Source organism: Lonchura striata, chromosome 1 (genome assembly GCF_046129695.1).
Source record: "Lonchura striata isolate bLonStr1 chromosome 1, bLonStr1.mat, whole genome shotgun sequence".
Taxonomy (NCBI): domain Eukaryota; kingdom Metazoa; phylum Chordata; class Aves; order Passeriformes; family Estrildidae; genus Lonchura; species Lonchura striata.
Genome location: NC_134603.1, coordinates 4,524,548 through 4,545,017, shown reverse-complemented (window position 1 = coordinate 4,545,017; position 20,470 = coordinate 4,524,548). Strand labels below are relative to the sequence as shown.

The 20,470-nt window shown below is 45.8% G+C and overlaps 1 protein-coding gene across 1 annotated transcript; it reads right to left on the bottom strand.

The window, feature by feature from the left end:
* Positions 1 to 453: 453 nt before the first annotated feature.
* Positions 454 to 11,255, bottom strand: GPR20 (G protein-coupled receptor 20). The gene is made up of 2 exons (XM_021547912.3): positions 11,171 to 11,255; positions 454 to 1,798 (listed from the first exon to the last, which is right to left on the bottom strand). Exon 2 carries the CDS (start codon positions 1,776 to 1,778, stop codon positions 720 to 722), a length of 1,059 nt encoding a protein of 352 aa, XP_021403587.1. The 5' UTR covers positions 1,779 to 1,798; positions 11,171 to 11,255; the 3' UTR covers positions 454 to 719.
* Between the last annotated feature and the right edge of the window lie 9,215 nt (positions 11,256 to 20,470).

The following is a 20,470-nucleotide window of genomic DNA, read 5'->3' as shown; positions in this document are numbered from 1 at the left end:
TTTGCTGGGATTCGTGTTCATTTTCACAGATTTTTGTATACTCATCTGCAATTCAGGGGATTTAGTGATCCAAATACAGGTGGAACATATTCTTAACCTCTCCCCAACACAGACAATTGTTTGAAAATATATACATAGACATGTATTTTTTCTTATAGCCAAGAGGAGACTTCACTGCTTGATTTCATCTCTTCCCTGAGAAGATTCAGATTTTTCAGGAACAAATGAATAGTCACTAGTGACATGTGGACTAGAATACTTCCTTTCCCATTCCATTGGCATCTAAAATCTTTGTAGTGGATAGCTCTGGAAACATCTTTCTTGTCCTTTATTCTTAAATATATAGGCAAAAAATCTTTCATTACAAACTAGAGCTATCCTGCTTTCTAAGTCATCTTAGAAGTGCTGCATTATGATGACAAACATGCAAAGAAAACCACAGTAAAGAGTTTGTTGCTAGTAAAATGTCTGTATTAAAATACAAAGAAAACTTCCCTGCTGGGAACAGTAATTAGTGGACTCTTTTTTGTATGGTACTAACAGAATTGTAGGTTCCATTTCCAAACAGACCACAATGTTCTTGAGGAATAAATTCCACCACTGTCAGTCTGAACCTCAGCCTAAAACACAAAGAGTTCAAAAACTATAGTATTGTGCATCCTATCAATATTCCAGCATCATGGCACTGGCTTACTGCAACGTGTCCCATCAGATGTGGGTTATATCTGGACACTTCTTGGTGATGGCAAGCTCAGAGGGCTTCCTATTGTGTTTGAGAAGGCGATGATTGCGTTGGAGCCCTTGGAGTTTTTGTTCATACCCAGGATGTCTGCATTAGTTTGCTCTGGCTCGGTTTTCCTGAAGATGTTTTTCATGGTTGACTGGAAGTTATTGGTGACAAAGCAATAGACGATGGGGTCCATGCAGCTATTGAGGCTACTCAGAGTCACTGTCACGTGGTAGACAAGGAGGCTGACGTTGTGGGGCATGTCTGGGTTGATGGAGATTGTGACCTGTAGCACGTGGAAAGGAGTAAAGCAGATCATGAAGATGATGAGGACGGTGATAAGGAGCTGCACAGCCCTCATTCTCCTCTCCCGACTCTGGTGCATGAGGCTGGGCTTGGACAGCGCACACATAATCCTGGTGGTGAAGAAGATGATTATGATTAGAGGGAAGAAGTACTCGCAGACCATCAGGACCAGGATCTTGGAGAGGCAGCACTCTGCAAACCGTATCGCCATGGTTAGGATGGAGAAAGTCACCACAGTGGCAAAGATCCAAATGAAGATGCAGATCCCCTTGGCACAGGTGGGGTTCCTCCATTTACGTGAGGCTTCCACCTGCACTATTGCCAGGTAGCGGTCAACGCAGATGCACGTCAAGAAGAGGATGCTGCAGTACATGTTGACAAAGTAGCCAAAGATGTGGACCAAGGAACAATTCTTGCAATCCCCTGCACTATAGAACATGATGATCCGGACAGGCAAGGAAAAGCCCACCAGGAGATCAGTTACGATCAAGTTGATGGTGTAAATAACAGAGGTGGTTTTTGTCTTGGTACGGAAGCAGAAGACATACAGTGCCAAACTGTTCAGCACAACACCCACCAGGAAAATGATGGCATTGACTACCATCAGGACAATCCACAGGCTATAAAAATCTGTGAACAGTTGTTCGTCTGAGTGGATGAACTTGGAGAACAAGTTGATGGAGTTAGGTTGCTCGGTGGAGTTGATAGAGTCAAGGGCTGGCAGTTGGGTGGAGGAGGTCGGCATGGTCACTGACTTCCAGCAATCTGGAAGAAAAGAAACGGAGGTATAGTGATAAATATGTCAGCATTCCTTAGGGCTCAACATCTTGTCACTTAAAAACATTTTAACCAGCATATTTGCACATCCTGAGTAGTAAATCCCCATCTACCAATATGAGATTACCAACAATTGCAAGAAAAATACCTGGGTTTATAACTAGTGTCTTGCAGTGGCTCCAGATGCATGTTTTAGGAAAGAGACACACACCTCACTTCAAGTTTCTCCTCCTCTTCCTTGTACAAAAATGGTTTTAAGGTTAGAAGACCTTTGCATAACTATAACCCCAGTGTTTGATTCCTAAAATATCATATTCCTTGCCTTGGGCAGGGGGTCCCATTAGAGAGTTACATGCAGCAGTGTTTTCAGGAGCTGTAAGATTTCCCTGAAATCAAAGAAAGGCTGAATTTTCAGAGAAAGCAGAAGCAGGCTGTGTGGCATCTTCTAGAGATCTGTGTTCACAGCAACAGCAGCCAGAAGATTTCAAGCTAAGGGCGTAAGCCACTAGTCCTGCCAGGGTTTGACAGTTTAATTTGCAAATCATTCCTGACTTATACACTATTTTAAACTGATTTGTATATTAAAAAGATTAAAAAAAATACAATATATACAGAGACTTGGCTGGTTTCAATAAAAATAAATGGTTGAAAAATGTCTGGAATATCTCAAAGTGGCTGAGCAGGGCTTTGAGGTTAAAAAAATCAGCTTGGATCAGCACAGAATGATGCTGAAAGAGTTGATTTATGAGGGTTTGAAATCCCTGCTACCAATGAGCCAAGTGCGGAAGGACTGGGAGACAAGGAGCTGCAAACACATCTCCCAGTGCTCACAGAACTGCACTCTGCCTGGGCTGAGTGTCTTGGTTTGGAAGTCTGGAATTGCTGAGGGAATTGGGATGCTCTGGCAGCTTTTTTCCCTCTTCCTCTAATCTTTTTTGCTGCTTATGGGAGTCAGTAGGATGGACCAAAGGTGCTCTATCACCTCTGAGATGTTTCAAGCTGTTGGTGGCTGTGTACAAAGTGGAGGAGGAAGCTACTTAGGACAAAAGTGAAAAGTGGATCTCAAAGAGAGTCCCTGCTGGGCAAAAGAAAATGTTTTGCAGGGATAGTACTAACTGGGTCCAAGGAACACCACAGCAGCTCTGAGCCTGCCTCATGAGTGCCAAAGCCGCCTTCTGCCTGCCCACCATGTCTCTCTGCATTTCCTGCATACAACACTCCTAATGTGTCTCACTAGTGTTTGGCCAATAGTCAACATTCAAGATCAATAGTCCTCACGGGATGCTACAGCTTAGTTGTGATTACTCTTCTTGGTTCATTCAATCCAGGTGAGAGTGAAGCAGAACATTTGTTGAGAAAAAGCAGAGATTAGGACTGAGAATTTAGAAGACCAGGTGTGAAAATTCTTGGAGAAGTGACTTTGCCATCATGATGGATCTTGGGTATGTTAGCCTGGAATCTGGGCATTGTTCTAGTTCCTTCTTGCCTCTCAGTCTGTGGAAGTGGTTTGAAGGCAAAAGCTGTTTTTTAATGTCCTTGAACTCAGAAGGCTATTTCGAAGCAAATGGCACACATTGAAGCCCAAGGAGTTGAATTGTCCATTGGAATGGCTAATGCTCAAACATAAAGACCTCCTGAGATCCAACCTAGTGCCAGAATACACTGCAGGACTGAAATCCTGAAGCCTGGCGTCAGGCCACCCGTAATGCCCCAAAGAACTATTGGGCAAAGAGGAACAATGCTAGTTTGTGTCCCCTTTTCCCTCTAGGCCATCTCCAGCAGAAACCAGACATTGGACCATCATCTGCTTTGGGAATGACCAGCTTACCTCACCCTGCACTGATCTCTAGTGGTAGCCCAAGTAGCACACATGTTCATGGGGTTTTGTCTGGGTCTGACTGAGCCTGCAGACTCCTGATGGAGAGTCTTGTCTCTTTACATTTTGTGCCAAGCACACTGCTAGAAAAAAACAGGAAAAACAAGTCCCAAAATAGGCTGAAGGTAGTGGAGTTGCAAAGTCTGGCATCTGAGAAGCATGCATGGGGATGATGTAGAATCCTGGCCCGTTGTCTACTGATTTCCTAAAATTCTTACCATCTTCTCTGTTTGTTTGTTTCACTCTTTAATTATGAAAACAAACTGAAATGAGCAGATGCCTGGATCTGCTCCCAGCTTTCTCTTTGCAGATGCTATCAAGAGAAGCACTGTGGAAGCCAAGGAATAAAGAAAGACTTTGATGCCCCTGGAGTGCAGTGTGAGCTGGTATATCTGTGTTTACACATACCTGAGCAAGGGGAGCAGATAAAATCACCCATCCCATCCCTGAACTTGCATTAAACTCTATTGAACTCTCACATGCATTTGTCTTCTCACTGAAATTCCATGTCACTGGCTGTTTGCTCTGATTTTGTCTCTTGTTAGTAGCTTGCCTCCTCTGGGAGATTTTTGTTCAGTCTGGGATCCCTTATCACAAACACCTGATATTCATCTTATTTTGCCATTCTCGTCTCAATTAAATCAGCAATTCCAAATACATTCAAATGTTCCTCATCCCCACAATGCCTTTGAGGGATGTAGGACATGTTACAGATAAATAGAAAATTAAACTAATCAGCCTATACAATGTCCTGGCTTACATAGCCACCTTTTCCACTGAGCCCCACATGCAAGGAAATAAACTCCAGATACTGTAAATTGCTGAAAAACAGGTGACCTTGTGTTTCCCAAATTGATTATACAAAAAGTGCTGCTTTAGAGCTTTCCCAGTCCATCACTGCTCTATTTGAACTCAAAATCCAAACAACAACATGAAATAAGCCCCAGCAAATTTCATTAATCCTGAAGATTTCCTCCCTGACAGTCTGTGGAAAAGCTGCCTCTTGGGCTGTGGTGGGAAAAATCTTCCTCTAATCAAATTGTTACTGATGGATGTTTGGGTGAATGGCCTCTTCCTTTCTTTGTGGGACTGCTCTCATCTCATGGCTCACAAGCAGAAAGGATGGAGAACTGGACTAGCAAAGCAACAGAATTCCTCTGAGTGTTTTTAATGAGATGGAGCTAGACCAAACCCCCATTTTACAGCTACTAGGGATTTTTCCCTTGTGGGACTCCAAGCCCATGAGAAAGGTACATTGCCTCATTTTGCAACACAGAAAGGCAGCCTGACCTTGGGTCTGAGCAAAGCTAAACATTTTCAAAGATTTTAAATTCTTCCCCTCTCTGAGTGCAAATGCTATCTCAACCAGGTCTCTTTCTTTGCCATCAGACATACTCATGCAGGTGTTAAAAGTGAGTCATTTCAGCTACTCATCACCATGATATGGTGGCATATGGAAGTCAGTGAGGGGCATGGCTAAATTAATGAGAAGCTTTGAAGCCTCTGCAAACCTTTATTTTGCTGTGTTTTGCACTATTACTCATGACTATGGCATGAGCTCATACAGAGCTGCAAGAACCACCTCTACTTATAGAGCAAATAGACTTTGGGTTAACCCCCTTCCTAAAATCCTCAAAGAGCTTGGAACTTAGCCTACTTCATACCTTCCTGAGCCCTCAGCCCCCCAGATTTCCATGCAATCCTTGTTTCTTGGAGCTGGCAGTCTGCAAAGCCCAAAATGGGTAAACACACATCCTTTAGAGTGCTGTCTGACTGTGCCAGTTGGCCTAGACTGCTATATTATACCTCTCAAGCTGGATTTTGTCTGTCTGTCTGGGAAACTGTGGGTAGCATTTCCTTAAAAGTACAGCAGGAATCTGAGTAGAAATGGGATAAAGGGAGGGACAGAGAATGGAGGTTGACCTGCTTTCCCTTGTTCTGATAAAGGTCCCTGCTCAGCACAGGGAGAGGGGAACTTGCTCTGAAGTACTTTCTCATTGTTGTGTGATGCAGCCAGTTCCATCATTCTGGGGCCAAATAGGAAACAGATGGTCACTGTGCTGAAAACAGGTCCTGCAGCCTCTTCCCTCACTCACTGACTGCTTGGCATCACCCTTTTTAACTTAGCATGGGCAGCTCAGTGCTATGCCTGCTCCAGGAGGAGATCCTTGCCCATCCCACATTCCATTTCCCCTAGCTGTGTGCTTGGTGACAGCCTTAAGGCTCACCCTGACCTCACTGAAATTAACGGGGTTCACTTCCTTAGCCTTTTGTATCTGGCTCAGCAATTCAAGTGATAGGATACAAAAGAAAAGGCAGGTCAGACAACTGAGTTTTGTCCTAACTGCATGCCAAAAGGATTATTTATTGGTGTGCAGAAAGGATCTCTGTGTGCAGACACCAGAGCCACACACTGGGATCGGAAAGTTGAAAAGGACGCTAACAAGCACGAGTGTAATTTAGTATAAACAGCTTCAGCTTTCTTTTCTCCCTGTCCTGAACTGGAACATCTGATATGGCAACCTGGCTCCTCTATCATCCTCCCTGCTCCCCTCACCCTGTCCTGATTGTTGGTGTTATTCTGCTGCCTGGGGTGGCAGCAGTATGTGTTTAGCTTTTCAGCCTTCCTGTGTTTAAAGTTCCCTGGGTGATTTATCATTATATTTATAAATGAAGGGTTAAACTCACTCTCTTTCAATTTAAATTGTATGATTCTCCTTCTGGCAAGCTCTCACTCAACTCTGGATCAAACTGGCCAAATATGGTGTTTTTGTGCATGTCGACCTTGCCCTATATGTGGTAGAGCTTGCTCTATGTGTCTCCTGCTCAGCCTTGGGAGGGTGGGTTTGCTGACAGGAAAGAAAGAAAGGGAGAGAAAGGGAATGAATCCAGCTGCTGAAAGGAAAAAGCTGGTGCCCATCTGGCCCTTGGGCTGTGAGAAGAGAGATAATTCTGGGGGAAACAGATTCTACTCCAAAGCAGAAATGGGGCTATTCTCAGGGCAGGTAAGATCCCATTTTTATGGGCATCAGATCTCTGCTCTCACTTGACTTCTGGGCACTGAGGTCTCCTTTAAACCTCTAGGTCTGAGGGTGACTGGAACAAATGTGTGAAACATACACCTTCTGGGGAATTGCAGTTAAAAATTGCCAACTCCAGAGCAGAGCTTGATTATTTCTTCCCCTCCAATGCCATGGACATAAAAGGGACTTTGGAGACACAAAACACATAGTTTTATGAGTGTCAGATTAAATGACACCTGATTTCTTGCAGTCTCATGTCTCACAGTGGCTCACAGGACTGGGGGAATGCTTTCCCCTGCTTGAGATGCTTATTATAACTTTTTCCCATGTGGACACTTGGCTGCCTTAATGACCACTCACATTCCAGCTCTTCCCTTGGCTCCAACACTTGTTTGACTTTCTCCTTTCTTTGCTGCCTAATTTCCTGAAAATTGAGGTGATCTTTCCCTTCTGCCAAATTCTAGTTGAAATTAGGCAGCAGATTGAAAAACATTAGGAGGACAGAGGAAATCTGAGCTGACAAGCACAACAAATAGGCACTGAGAGTGATCCTTATTTCCTCTAATGTGACCTTGCAAGGCATTTTTTAACACTCTCCACCACACATCCTTTCATTTAGGTCTTATTCCCTGCAATTTCACAATTGCTTTGGCATTGAAACACAGCAAACAGGGCTGGATGGTTTCTGTGAAACAGAGTATTGCCTGCTTCTTGTTGTTTTCCTGAAGAGAAATAATTTCAGATTTATGCCAAACCATGGGAGAACCAGCCTGACTGGGACAGATGATAGCTAATTGCTGGGTGTTGGCACTATTCAGCCATGGTCTGCTTGCCCATGTGTCGTAAAGAGTGTGATGGCCAGCAAGTCCTACTTTTTCTGGTGGTTTGAATGGTCATGTGCTGAATTACAGCTTTTGTCTGGAATCACAGAATCACAGAATATACAGAGTATGAGGGGACCCACAGGGATCATAGAGTCCAATTTCTGTCCTTGCACAGGACCACCCCCAAGAGTCACACCACGTGCCAGAGATGTTGTCCAAATACTTCTTGAGCTCTGTCAGGCTTGGTGCTGTGACCAGGTCCTTGAGGAGCCTGTTCTAGTGCTCAACAACCCTCTGGGTGAAGAACCTTTTCCTAATATCCAATCTAAGCCTACCTGGACACCACTTCAGGCCATTCCCTCAGGTCCTGTCACATCACAGGTCATCACAGAGAAGAGGTCCGTGCCTGCCCCTCCTTACACAAAGAAATTTTAACTTCAGTGAGGTCTCCCCTCAGTCTCCTCCAGGCTGAACAGACCAAGTCACCTTACCTGCTCTTCATACATCTTCCTCTCAAGGCCAAGAGAGATTAACCCACCCAAACTGACTTTTGAATCTCCAATCTTGGCCATGAGAATCAGATTTCCCATCTGGCAAGGGGAAAAACTTGTATGTGCAGTCTCAGGCATAGGGGTAATCCTTCAGGACCTGTAAGCAATCACAGACTGAGGATGTGTGGAGGCTGATGCAGTGCTGGTTGTTGGGCTGGTGTTGTTGATGTGCTGTTGAGCTGTTTGCCTCCTGCCTGAGATGCCCAGTTGGCCTCTGTGTGCTCCTCCATCTCCAAGGCCCTCCTGTAGATGGGCAATGGATATTGCTCTGTGTTGTGATCTGAGCTCCACCCACCACACTCAGTTCAATGCTGCTTACACACAGGTAGATCCTGTGCTCCCTATGGGCCCAAGGCCAAAATCACATCCTTTGAAGGTGAGGGCCCCACATCCCTAGCTCATTTTGTGACAAGAAATAGTGTGTGGGTGCCCAAGGAGTGATTTAGTCCAGCAGGTCACCCTAGGCCATGAGGAATCACTGCCAGTTAGATGAGGGAGAGCACAGCTCTCCAAAGTGCATTCCTCTTCTCCACGGAGCAAAGTGACCCAGATGGGACTGATGCCACTTGGCTTGGACCAAATGCCAACTCTCTGCATCCAGGCTTGAACCTGCTGCTTAAAACCAGGTGACAGAACACAGTCCTGAACACCCCAGAGACAATCTATTTAAAACTTGGAAAGGTCTTCATGTTTCTCCCTCAGCCCTTGTCCTAAGCATGCAGGAAAACACTGAAATGAAGTTCCCAGAGATACACAGAGGAGGAAATTCATATACTGGCAGATTTCTTATGAATTTATACCTCCTCTATGGCCATTTACAGCAGCAATGCCTCAGTCTTTGAAAGAAGGGGCCCTGATGTGCATGTGCATGCAAAAAGAGAAGTGGGGTTGTACATACTTTGCCTCTCCAGACATACAAATATCAACCCAGCAGTGGTGGGCCCCTAGAGGTCTCCCAGCACACCTCTGATGAGGCTTGCTAGTACTGGTCACCTATGAGAAAGGTAATAATAAAGGGGGTTTTGCCTCTTTTTACTAATTTATTCCATGCTATGTAGAAAAGTCCCTCCTGAAACATTTGGATGTCTACGATGCCTTACCAATTCCACTGTATCTTTCATGTCCCTCTTTTCTGTGTTATCAGATCTTGGCCTTGCAGTGACAGAAATGCTAAGTGTCTTGGTGAATGCTCTATCAATCATACTGCAAGCATTTAAAAGACCAATATCTCATACCCTGTCAGGGCTTGTACCAAGTGCCATCTGTCACAAGGGAGCATGGAGTGACATCTCTGCAGAAGGTGCTGTGTGTTTCCAGCTCTGTTACTTTCAGAGAAATCAGAGCATGACTTTCTGAGTGTATCCCTCTCTGTCCCTGGTGGACCATTATATGTGAGGGGAAAACACATATTTTTGAGTGAATTTTTTTCTGAGATGATTAACATTTTTTTTAAAAAAGGTACATCTTAAACAAAACATATAGATTTGGACTCATATGGGTCCAGCCAGTAAAAATGTATTTGAGCCTGTCTTCTTGGGAGGTCGTAACAGTAAAAGAGAAATGCATTTGATTTTATAGGGATTACAGTAATCCATTGAGTGTTTCCAGGGTGCCTGAGACAAAGTGCTAGAGATGCCAGTTTGGAATAACAGCTATTGTGGCTCTGTGCAAGGAGAACTGTGAAGTGAAAATTACCATATAGGTACATGCAGGAACTTCACAGGCAAGTGCAAAAACAATAACTCCCTGTGTATTGCTGCTTGCTTTTAAGAAGGAAATTTTTAATTGCAAATTTAGCACTCTTTGAGCACTTTTCCCTTTTTCTGCCTTCAGCTGCCTGCTTACTCTGTCATTTGGCAAGAAGCTGAGGAGGGCACTAAAAGAACAACAGCAGAGTTCTACTGTTGGGGAAATACCTGGGCTCCTGCACAGCCAGGGAATGCAGGACTGGTGAAACAATGCTCACACCCAGGGAGCACAGGGCACCAGTGCAGGTAGGGATGCAGGTGTACCAGATCTGCCTCCCAGCACTCACTCCAAGCTGTGCTGCTCTCTTGGCTGCAGGGAGAAACTGAGGCACAGAGACATGTGTGGTCTTGGTCCAGGGAATGCAGCAAGGTGGGAGACCCAGTTAGGGAGCAGAGAGTTTTTTGAGGCATCCCAGGAGGGACAACCATATCTTAACCCTTTGGGAGGCTGGTTTCTGTGGTTTCCTTAGCAAGGCACATGTGACAGTGCTGTGCAGACCCCACAGTACCTTCAGAGTTCCACAAATTTTGGATTTACCAGGTTAACCTGGAAAAGCTCAGTGTTGTTGGTGAGTGTGTTGCTGTGAAAGCAAGGAGCATTTCTGCAGGGGTCTGCTAAGGACCTTGGAAAGGATCTGCTTTCTCCTCTACTAACCCAGCAAGTGGTTTCAGAGAGGGAAGACAGCACCTGTCCTAGAGCTGAGTTTGTACCCTGCTGCATTGCCAAACAGGTAAAACATCCCCACTTGCAGCTGACCCCATTCCAGGCAGTGCACCATCTCTTCTGGCTTCCAAAACCTTCCTGACTGCATTTCAGCAAAATTTAATTACACGTGCAATTACACATCTACAAAAAACATCAACCCCTCCTCACAAGAGCTGTCACAGTACTTTTCAAGGAGGGAAAGCCTGTAACTTTGCACACTTCCATTACACTCCATCTCCTTGAAGAACAACCAGATATCCTTACATTGCCCCAAATCCCAAGAGCAAAGAAAGTCACAAGGAGAAAGCTCCTTGCAGCCCCTACGAGCTGCTGGCACAGCCTGGCTTTTCGGGTCAGGCACTTCCCAAGGGATTTCCACACCTGCTGCATGGACAGAGCCAGAGACTTCCTGAGCTGCTCATCCACGTGTTCAGTGCAGGACCCTTTCTGCTCCCACCCCTTCCAGGGCTTCCTATTGCCATAACCAGGACTCAGAGTCCAATATCCAGCAAATCCTTCCGGGCCCCCCACTGTCTCCGATCCTGTGCCCCCCTCTTTGTCTCTGACCAATATCCCAAAGCATTCCCTGCAATGGCTCCTGCAGTGTATTCCTGCATAAAGGACTGACTTACCTCTGGCCCGATCTCCCTTCTATGTTAGAGGAGCTGCTGGTAAGAAAATTTCCTCGTGGACCTGAGTGCTATCAGCCCAGGAAAGAGACATCTGTTCCTACAAGCAGAACAACTGGAGTGACTACAGAATATGAAGAAATGCCTAATCTATCTTTTGCGTTCTCTCCCTCTCTTCCCCCTCCCCACCCCCTTTCTAAATATAGCCTTGCAACTAATGGGAAAAAATATACACTACCAAAAAAAAAAAATTTCCACTTGTCTGTAGTGTTCAGAATTTCTCCCCAAACATCTGGCTCCTTGCCCTAAATCTCTCTGAAATTTATGAAGTGCTGTAAATGCTGAAGAGGGCTCCAGCCGTACTCACGGTGCTAATGCCTGAACATCTCTAGTAAACTAAAACTGATGTTGCTGCCCTCAGGTCAATTTTCTTGTGTCTCTGTGGGAACAAAATTTCTTTGCTGGGAACTCGCCAGCTCAAGGCCACTGCAATGCCACCACCATGTGTGACATGAGGAAAAGAACCTCTTTTAGTCTTCCTGATGTGAACTGGGATTAGAGAGAAGCATCCCTGGCAGCTGCAGGAAGGTGCCACACCAAATGCCACAAAACCTGTGGTGTGCTTTGAACCAACCCAGCTGTCCAGACCCTGAGAAAACCCCTGGCACAGGGAATTAAAGGGTGACCCTGCACACTTTGGTAGTGCTGCTGCAGTAATTTGGGAGAGGAGATAATGAGATCTATCCAGGGCTGAAATGGCTGAGCATGGGTGGCTCTGTAATAGAGAGTCTGAGGTCCACCAAGGAGACCTCCAACATGTTCCTCCATCCTCATACAGCCCTTCCCTACTGCTGGTGGAATCATTGTGGGTGTCAGGTGTCTCTCAGAGTGGGGGTTTAAGTATCTCTATGCCCTTGGCTACATGAGGCTGACATTGTACAAAGATAATGAATTGTCCCATTTTTGAGATGGGTTCAAATCACATGGCTAGAGCAGCTTTCACGACATCTCTGCTGATCGACACACTAAGGACTCAAAATCCCCCAAGTTCCATCTCAAGTTCCACTTCTTGCTCTAAACTCTTACCAAAACCCAATCTTTTATTTGGGATTTGCACAGATGCTCTCCCCAGGAGCTTTCCAGTGGCTTTAGAGATTTCCTCTGGGAAAAAAAGGCAGAAAAAAAGAGAGAGCTTGCATCAAATTTAGTTGTTTAGAAATAAAGAGAGGATGGATGCTGGATTTTAGTATCAGCCCTGGCCTGCATCACACTTTAGATAAAGACAACACTGGTGCCAATGCAATAAACATGCAGGATATGGCCTGTCACAACATGACAGGATCAACTGAGAGGCATTGAATTCCAGGTCAAGAGGCCAAATCCATAAATAGAGGAGAGGTAAACTCCACACATGCATGTCTCACTGGAGCACAAACAGTAGCTATGGTTATTAGAGAAGGTTGACCTCATTTTCTGGAATTACTTTTTCACCCTTGGATCTTTCCCAGGAAGACTGAACTGATCCTTTTCGTCTGGTTATTTTATTGATTTTCTATTTTGAGTTTCTGCACATTGAGGAGCAGACTGGTCCCCCAGTTTTGGAACATCCTCCTTGGATTTATGAACCCCCTGATCCAGGGGACCTGATCCAGGCATTCCATAACTGACCTCTAGCTCAGGCTTATGCCTGAACTTTCATTTGTTTCTCACTTCCTTATGTTTGGGAAGCAAGTGTCATTGGAAAGCCTTCATGAGCCCTGTCTAGGTGATCATCTTTCCTTCAGTTCCCTCCATCCTGGAAGTTCAACAGGGGTAAGAACAAAGAGAAGAAACCAGCCCATGGTCTAGTGCTGGGCAGAGTGGGTGAACTTGGACCCTATTGAGGCACTAGGACAGGTTTCCCAGGAAAGCCGTGGCTGCCCCATCCCTGGAAGACTTCAAGTCCAGGCTGGATGGGACTGGGAGCAACCTGGTGTAGTGGAAGGTGTCTCTGCCATGGCAGGGGGGTGGAACTAGATGGTCTTTAATGTCTCTTCCAAACCTAGAACATTCTAGAACTCTATGATTCTGTAATTCTCGATGCCTATAGTGGCAAATGCTTGTTTCCCCCAGCCTGTCAACAAATTTCTTATATGGTGAGACTGTAAAAAAGAGAAGACTTTTCTCCAGGATGAGCTACTGGTACCTGCACTCTGTTCACCTTCTCTGGGAATGTCTGGTCCTTCCTATGTGAGGTTTGGTTTTCTGCTTCCACGTGGTACATGAGAGCTGCATTCCCATCCCTGTGCACGGGATAATCAGTGCCCTGCACTCCCCCACTATCCCAGCCTCTCCCTCCTTGCTGGATTTAGAGCTAGGCTCTGAGTGGCAACAGCTGCAAAGTTTCAAGTTGTGCCTGAGATAGTGCAGAACATGCCATATTGGGAAGCAGATGCTGCTGTTAAGGTGGAGAAGGCACATCCAGGCTCAGGGCCATGCTTTGTCCCAGACCCGGTTCCCACACTCAACTTCAGGAGGAGTTGCAACCATAGTTGATAAATGAAGAGCTTCTATCATCTCTTGATTTTCAGTCATTTATCACCCTCCCAGAGGGAGTGGGAAAAGCAGGAAAAAAAAAAAAAAAGAGTAAAGCTTTAGTAAGTGGAAAATTTCCAAGCTTGTTCATTGAATATACAACAATATTAAATACTGGAGTGAGATTGTAGGTGGAAGAAGGTATTGGCTCAGTCAAAATCAGCACATAGAAGGACTAATAATGATGTCTGAGAAAGTTGCTACTAGCCCATGGTAATTCCTAGCAATCCCTTAACCATGCCATATAGAATAGGGCTGTGGTTAAAAGTTTTCTGTGGCACAGTGCAGAAAAGCAGAAGGCCAGACAGCTCTTGAGGAAGGTAGAGAAAATCCAATACCACATATCCCTTTGGGCAAATGTGCCCTGTTTTTGTCAGGAGAACAGTGTACTCTTCCAGTCCTATTCAAAAAGGGGAACTGATCCCCTTTTTTCAAAAAGGGGATCCTTTGATCCCCTGCTATGGGAGAAGAGATTGAGATTGGGCACTGCATAATGAGCTTTAACTGAGCTGAGATGGGCTCAAGGCACATGGCCAGATCAGCTTTCAAGGTGTCTCTGTTGACTGGCTCTGCCAGGACCCAAATCCAATGTCCAAACATGCCTGTGTTTTTTAAGGAAGCTGAATTTGGATTCTAAACAGATTCTCACAAATGAATTATTTTCTTCAGCAGTGAAGGAGAATTCTTACCCAAGAAAGTGTTGGACATGGACATAACAGTTTAGAAAACTGAGGAGTCTTTACCCATGATCATGATTGTGTGCAGGTCACCAAAGAGTGGGATCCTCACTGCATGGAAGACACCGAAGGGTGGCATCTTCACTGTCTATCTGAAAAACTTTTTAGCAGCAAGCTTGATGGAGAGGCAACAATGTGAACCTGCCAGGTGAGTAACCCTTTGCCTTGGCAGATGGCATGGAGGAGAGTTTACACTAATTTTATCCAACTGCTCCTCCTTCTGGTAAATCTACTCTGGAAGATCCTCAGGCCTTAAAAAGTGCTGGAAAGAATTCATATATGTCTCTATGGTATGCACTGCCCACAAGCCCTAAAATCTTGATTGTCCACAGTCTTCAAGGCTATTATGGGATGCTATGAATCAAAACTGACCCAGAGAACCATGTAGGTTCTCACAGGTGGGCCAGGTGTGGAGAAATTTCTGCACTGGACCACCCTCCAGGAGCCATCTTTGATTTAGGGAGAAATATGTGGGCAACAGGGTTCTCCCCAAATATGTAGGAACTTTCCACCTAGGTCAGGTGTTCTTCAACCCCACCACACTTCCTTATCCTAAATAAGTGACATGTGTGTGGGAACACACTCCTCTTTGGTGGCTCCTGAGTTGGTACTTTATGGAAGTAATATCATGGCAAATGAGCAGACCCTGAAAGCAGGTCCAGTGTTTTTCTGGTGCTCTTGGTAGAATCCAAGGGAAGTGCAGTTGAAAGAACCTTGAAGGTTGAGGCTGGTATCTGTCTCCAGCCTGGCTTTTAGCTTGTGGCCCTTGCTTATTTGGAGCCAAAGAGAGCAACATGTGGCTTCACCTGCTGGGCTACTGAGAGGTCATCTTTTGGTGATCCAGGTATGTCATCCTGGGACATCTGGGAGATCTTGGGACTGCTTTGGGATCTGAACCCCAACACATTCATCTGGCTACTCCTAAGGTGTAGCTGGAAGAACTGGAAGAAAAGACCAGAGCTCTCTCTCTTAATTCTTAATTCTCTTAATTCTAGATAGAATCTGTTTCAAAGGATGACCTTTGTCTCTTTCCTGCAATGCTGGGATAGAGACACCAAATAGACAAAGAAAGGTGAACTGCTTATCCCTGGAGAAGGAGGGCTTGGACTGCTTCCCCAGTGATATTGAATACCCCCAGGGCTTTTTACCTGACTGTCAGCATGGCAACAGAGGTTGTGGAGAGCCACAAAAGATGGTCCAGCTGGCTCTCTTTATGGTATCTCAGCAGGGTCTAGTGGCAGCTGTACCTTCCTGACGTCAGCAGCTCTGCAGAACACAGTGTGTGTCCTCTGCCAACTGCTCAGGATCACAAACACTTCCCAGCACTCGCTGGACTGTCACTTGCTGTCCTCAGAGGACTGCAAGGGCTGGAGGCCACCATAATTTTGTATCCCTGCCTCTGAACAGGCTCCCCATCTGTGTGTTTGTGCAAGGAGGGAGATCAGACTCTCACCATATGAGGCCTCTGCTGATGGGATCCAGCTGTGATTCATCTGCTTGATGAGGGACAGGGAAAGACAAGTGGTGCCCTAAAATGATGGCCATGGCTCCTCTATGGGGGAGGAAGTGTGTAGGAGCCAGTTTCCTTCCTGCCTGCTGCATATTTGGGAATTGGCTTTGCTGACCACTGGCTTCCCCTCAGTTTTCTCCCCAGGCTGTGGCATTTTTGCTGATTGACCCATTGAGCTGAAAGAAAAATGAAGATGTCTGCAGTGTACAAAGAGCTGCTCCTCTGGGCAGCCCTGAGGTCTTTCCTGAGTTGTTTGGAGCACATTGGTCCTGCCTGTCTCCAGTTCTTTCACGAGAAGGGATGTGAAGTCCCTTAGCTGTTATAAATGCACCCTGTGAGGGTAAGCCAGGATACCTCTCTCCATCCCAGTCTGCCCAGTTTACCACAGGTCTCACCACTGTGAGGGTTCTGACAAGCTTCCTTAGCTCAAGGCACCAGCAAAGTGAGCCACCAGGACACTTTGGCCACCCAACAAAGCATATCATGTCTCAGCTTCCCCTACTGATCCAAACCTCATTGGGATCCTTTGCAGGGTCCTGCTGTGACCTTTTTGCCCCCCCACCCCCCCACCCCCAACCCAGGTCTGGCCAGTCACCTCTTGTACTCATTTTTTTTTGCTAGATTATTTTTTTCAAAGATTCGGAAGCTAATTGCCAAGAACTCAATGTACAGTGTCATAACCTCACTGCAGAACTCTCCCCATTCCCAGCAAAGTATTTCCTGTTGGTTTTGTTTGTCACTGGGCACACAGGGACAGTAGTGCTTGAAGGGGAAAGCAACACAAGCTTTGGCCTTTGGCATTACTTGGGCACCATGCCCTAGGAGGTCAATGCTGGGTGGAGTGGCTCTTGCCCAGCTCTGGTTTGAAGGTTGCAGAGCAGGAATTGGCAGGATTGCTGGTCCTGGATGGTTGAAGAGCCCCCAGAGAGCTCTCAGCACTGTGTTTGTGGCAGTGGGAAGCGCAGTGTGGCAGGGCTGAGCCAGAATACCTTGAACCCAAGATGTGCTGTGCCCTGCAAGGATGCAGAAGCCAGAGAATCATTTGAAAACCCATGGCAAGGAAGTTGTAGGGAATTTAAGGACCCAGTCTGGTATCTCCACCTGCTCTGATTTAACAGTGACCACAAATATGGAAAGGGGCAGCAGGAGGCTCCCAGGGCCATCTGTTCAATTTTTGGGGTTTTTGCTATATGAGTAACCTAGCCCAGGAGGAAGGACACCTGCAACTTGGAAATCTGGTACTTGGACCTACAAACCTAAAAAAAGGCTTTAGAAAAAGACATCCTCTCCCTGCTCACTCTCTGCAAACATGTTAATCCTCCTCTCCCATTCCCTTTGTTTGCCTGGTTTGGAGAGATTTGGAAGGGCTCAGGGCAGGGCTGTCTTTTGTTAGATGTGCACAGAGCTCAGCAATGCTCTGATCTGGAACAGGGCAGCATAAATCTGGGGGATTATCATAGGAAATGCCACAGTGATGAAAAGCCCTGTAGGAATGGGAAGAAAAGAAAGGGCCCCATTTTGGAAGAAAAAAAATCCCAACAACCACCCTGCTGCTTGCTTACAAGTGATTCCTAAAATTGTTGCCTCTGGGAGAAGCTGGTACATTTGCTCATTTTTTTTTTTTCCTTTTATTTTGGAGGGAGTGTGTTCCTTTGTGTTCTCAGCTGTTTAGAATTACAGATCCTGTCTTTGCAGCAAGTTCTGTGTGAGGGGCCTCACTGGGGACAAAAAAACCTCCCATTTTCTGGGGAGGTGCCTCAGTTTCCTTATGGTTGAAACCATCCCTCTAAGCACAATGTGCAGAAGTGCTCTGGGAAATATTCAGGAAGGAAAGAAGGGAATCACATGTGTGATTTACTGGAAAATGCAATGCCAAAATAATCAATTTTCTCCTAAAAACAAATGGATCAGGGTGCTGGGCAGCAGAATGCAGCTGGTACTGTTTGTGGTGGTGGTGTGTTTTTGTATGGGTCATGGACTCTTTTGTCTCCCACCTGGAGCAGAAAAAACCTGCTGGGACCTGAGTCAGGTGGAAACATGATGGTTCAGAAATCCAAGAGGATATTTTCTCTGTCTGGGATGTGATTATAGACAGCACCAGCTTGTCCCTGCTGGTGAGGTCTTGAACTCACTGAGGTGTGGTCAGTGGATGGAATGATGGAGGGAAGACAAGGCCCTGCTCCAATTTATGCTTAAGGTCTCAGAGCAAATTTTTTATCAGCAGCAAAAGCTCATCCTGTCACTGCTGAATCATTCATTTCCATGCCTTCACCTTGGTACTGATAGCTTCAGTCTTTGTTATGTTTAGAGTGCTGCAAAGTGCTGTTTGATTTGCCTTTCATGTCACCTAGAGGGATTGTTTTCTACAAAAGCACTATTTCATATAATAAATGGTGTTAAATTGACTAATGAAAGGGGGATGTGTTTCTGCCTTGGAAAGCATCCAAAGCAAACCAGTTGGAATGACCTGAAGGCCATCAAGGCAGACCAGCAGAGTTGGGCTTGTTTAATCTACAGAAGAGACAACAGAACAGCTGATAGAAGCTGTGGAGATGTCTGGAGATGTCCCAGACAGCTTCCCTGGGAATGGTGCAAGTGGGTTCATCTCGCATGGTTTAATTAATTAACACCAGTCTGGACCAGATGAGCAACCCAGTTTGTGATGGTCTCAGTGTAGAGGCTTCCTTTGGGTAAGAGGAATCCTGTTGCTTGTGTCTCCTAGGGCAGGGATGTGCAATCAGCATCCCTGTCCTGTGTAATTCAGAGTCAGAGCCACAGCAGCAGCCAGAGGTTCCCCCACGGTGCTGGAGCCACAGGTTAATCCCCATGGCTGTAACACAACCTAAGATGGCACCTTCTTTTGGGCAAATTCTGCTGGCTTCTTTAAAGCAAAAATCCAGCCTGCTGTGATTGCTAAACTGGGCTCTGCTTCTTTGGGTGTCTTTCCATTTTCCAAGAAAAATAAACTCAGGCTCTGTATTTTTAGATATGCCATCTGATCATAGCTAGTCATATATCAGTCCCAATACTGTGAGTCAAGATGCTGGGCTCCACTGCTGAACTCCCCATGGCAAGAAACAGCAGCTTGAGCCATCCTGGATGTATTAATAAATCAGACTGTTTAAAATAATCTTACACTTCCTTAGGTAAGCTGCTCTCAAAGAAAAATACAGTTGGGAATGACTAATGTCAGCATCTTAGGAGCTCTGGTTCTCTGGGTGAACTTGATATTCTTGTGAGTGGGAGAAGAACAGCCCTGGTATGAGACAGATCTAATCTAGGCAGGGGACAGAGGCAGCACGACTCCTCTTCCTTTCCCTCTCCTGCCAGTGACTCTGATTCCTGACGTCTGCCCCTTGCTATTTCAGTCCTGGGGATCCTCTGAGCCAGCTGCTGGTCAGAGTGAGCTTTATGGTGGCCTCTTCAAAAAGCATCTGATCAACCTGCCTTGCACAATAGTATACAAATGTAGAGCAATTGATGTATTTTAAGCCTCTTGCTGGTCTTCCTCAGCCTCCACAAGTCTGTGTCTCTAACACCACTGCAGCCTGCAGATAATTTTCTATGTGTTTGATCAAAGCAGCGGAAAGCCTCAAAGTTGGTGTGTGAAAAATGCCTGGCTCCTGAAAGTGTATTTGTTGTGCTACTTTATCACTCTAACGAGAATCAATTTATCTGCATAATTGATAGCTGGAGATAGCATAACACAGCTTGGCAGCCTGGATTTTTCTCAGAGATGTACTGCTTGGCATATTCAACCCAGGCAAAAGGAGCCAGCCTGGCTGGCGGGGAGCTGCAGCTCTGTGAGTGCCAAGCAGGTGAAACCCAGCACGATAACTCAGCTTTCTCTCTCCATCCTGCCAGAAAAAGACTTTGGGAATAAAAGTGAAATTGCACCTGGCTGAATGTCTCGCTTAAAGTCTCTTCCAACCTGAGCTGCTCTATAATTCTATACTTTTTGAACAAGGAGTTGCAGAGAGAAGACAAGGGGGACTGATTTTAAACGAGGATGGATTTAGATTAGATATGAGCAAGAAATTCTTCACTGCGAAGATGAGGAGAGTCTGGACTGCATCACCAGAGAAGCTGTGGCTGCCCCATCCCTGGAAGTGTTTGAGGCCAGGTGGGATGGGGCTTGGAGCAACCTGGTTCAGTGGGAGGTGTCCCTGCCATGGCAGCAGGTTTGGAAGTAAGAGGTCTTTAAGATCCCTTCCAATCCAGATATTCTGTTTCTGTGATTCTGATAAGTCTAATAATGTGTAAGCCTCTCTGCTGAGATAGATAATGACCAGTTAGACTGTGGTGGGTGCAGGAAAAGGTGTGCTCTACTTGTTCACTTTGCTCAGGATCAGCTGCTGGAGCATGGTCAGACCAGCAAGAGGGTGACCATACATCCCACTGGGAGGAGAGGCTGCTTGCACACTACTGGCTCTGTGTGGTGGAGGTGTGTGACCTCTAGCAATCTCCTGTCTTCTCCACTTG

Excerpts from the sequence above, each read along its gene's own strand:
- GPR20 (XM_021547912.3), bottom strand. The coding sequence starts at position 1,778 with ATGCCGACCTCCTCCACCCAACTGCCAGCCCTTGACTCTATCAACTCC.